The sequence below is a fragment of the Branchiostoma floridae genome, chromosome 4, assembly GCF_000003815.2.
Source record: "Branchiostoma floridae strain S238N-H82 chromosome 4, Bfl_VNyyK, whole genome shotgun sequence".
Lineage (NCBI taxonomy): Eukaryota > Metazoa > Chordata > Leptocardii > Amphioxiformes > Branchiostomatidae > Branchiostoma > Branchiostoma floridae.
The window spans coordinates 24011725-24012734 of record NC_049982.1 but is presented as its reverse complement, the minus strand read 5'-3'; the positions used below and the strand labels follow the sequence as shown (position 1 = coordinate 24012734).

General features: G+C 38.0%; 1 protein-coding gene across 1 annotated transcript in view; it reads left to right on the top strand.

Annotated features, from left to right (window-relative positions):
* Positions 1-1010, top strand: part of LOC118414567 (TBC1 domain family member 14-like) — a gene marked incomplete in the record, with an annotated part of 37638 nt that overhangs the window by 16069 nt on the left and 20559 nt on the right. The window contains 1 exon segment of the mRNA XM_035818689.1: positions 165-274. Coding sequence (XP_035674582.1) covers positions 165-274 — 110 coding nt within the window.

Below are 1010 nucleotides of genomic sequence, written 5' to 3'. Positions count from 1 at the left end.
ATTGGAAACTGAAAATAACGACCAAACATTCCAAGGAAGTCACGGGTGACTTCCTGTATTGAAGTAACAGTCAGGGATGTCACTGCCAAGTACATGAACTTGCAAGATACTGTAAAGTCATTAATTTATTGACAGATTGCTCAAAGTCTGATTTTCGTTTGCAGGATGTCAGGAGTAAGTCAGCGTCTCCAAGTCCAAAATCCACGGTCAGAAGAAAAAGTACAGACTTCATTGTTGGGTCCACGACAGCACTCATCTTGGAAAACAGACCGACGTAAGCCTGCTAACCTTTTCTCATATCTCTGTAATATATAAACATTTTGTATTGCTCTTACCTTTGCCAAGAAGGTAATGTCTTTGTGTGTGTCTTAATGCATGTGTGTGTGTTTGAGAACAGCATAAGTCATGGATAGATCTTAAAGATATTTTGTTTATCAGAAGTTATTTGCAAAATAAAGAAATATTATAGGCTACCTGGTGTATTTTCTTGGCGCTGCAGCAAAACTTTATGGTTTTATAACTCGTGTTCTGGACAAACTGTGGTTGCAATTTTGGGGTGGTACTTGTAGTTGTAGATAGCTCTTGTGCACCCAAACAGGGTGGCATAAGTTTGGTCCCAAGACTTAAGGGATTATTCTAATGCAAAAGCGTTATTCTAATGCAAAAATCAAGACCATACGCATTCGAAAATACATATTTTCAAGGAAAAATAAAAAAGATTTCCACGTTGCTCTAGGAATAGTCATTACAAACTTGCAATTTGATTGCATTTGATATAGCATCTAACCATATCGAATTGATCATTCAAAGTTGAAAGTTTTTGCAGCAAGCAAACAGCCGCTTTCAAGAAGTATCTTATAGAATGGACTAAAATAGTACTGGTACTGCCCCTAGGAATCCTCCATGGCCATTGTGGAGAATTGGTTCCAGCCAATGGAAAGTGTACCTAATTTATCCTTCCAAATCTCCTCTGAGATAAAGATCTCACAGGAATCTCATGACCTGACCTG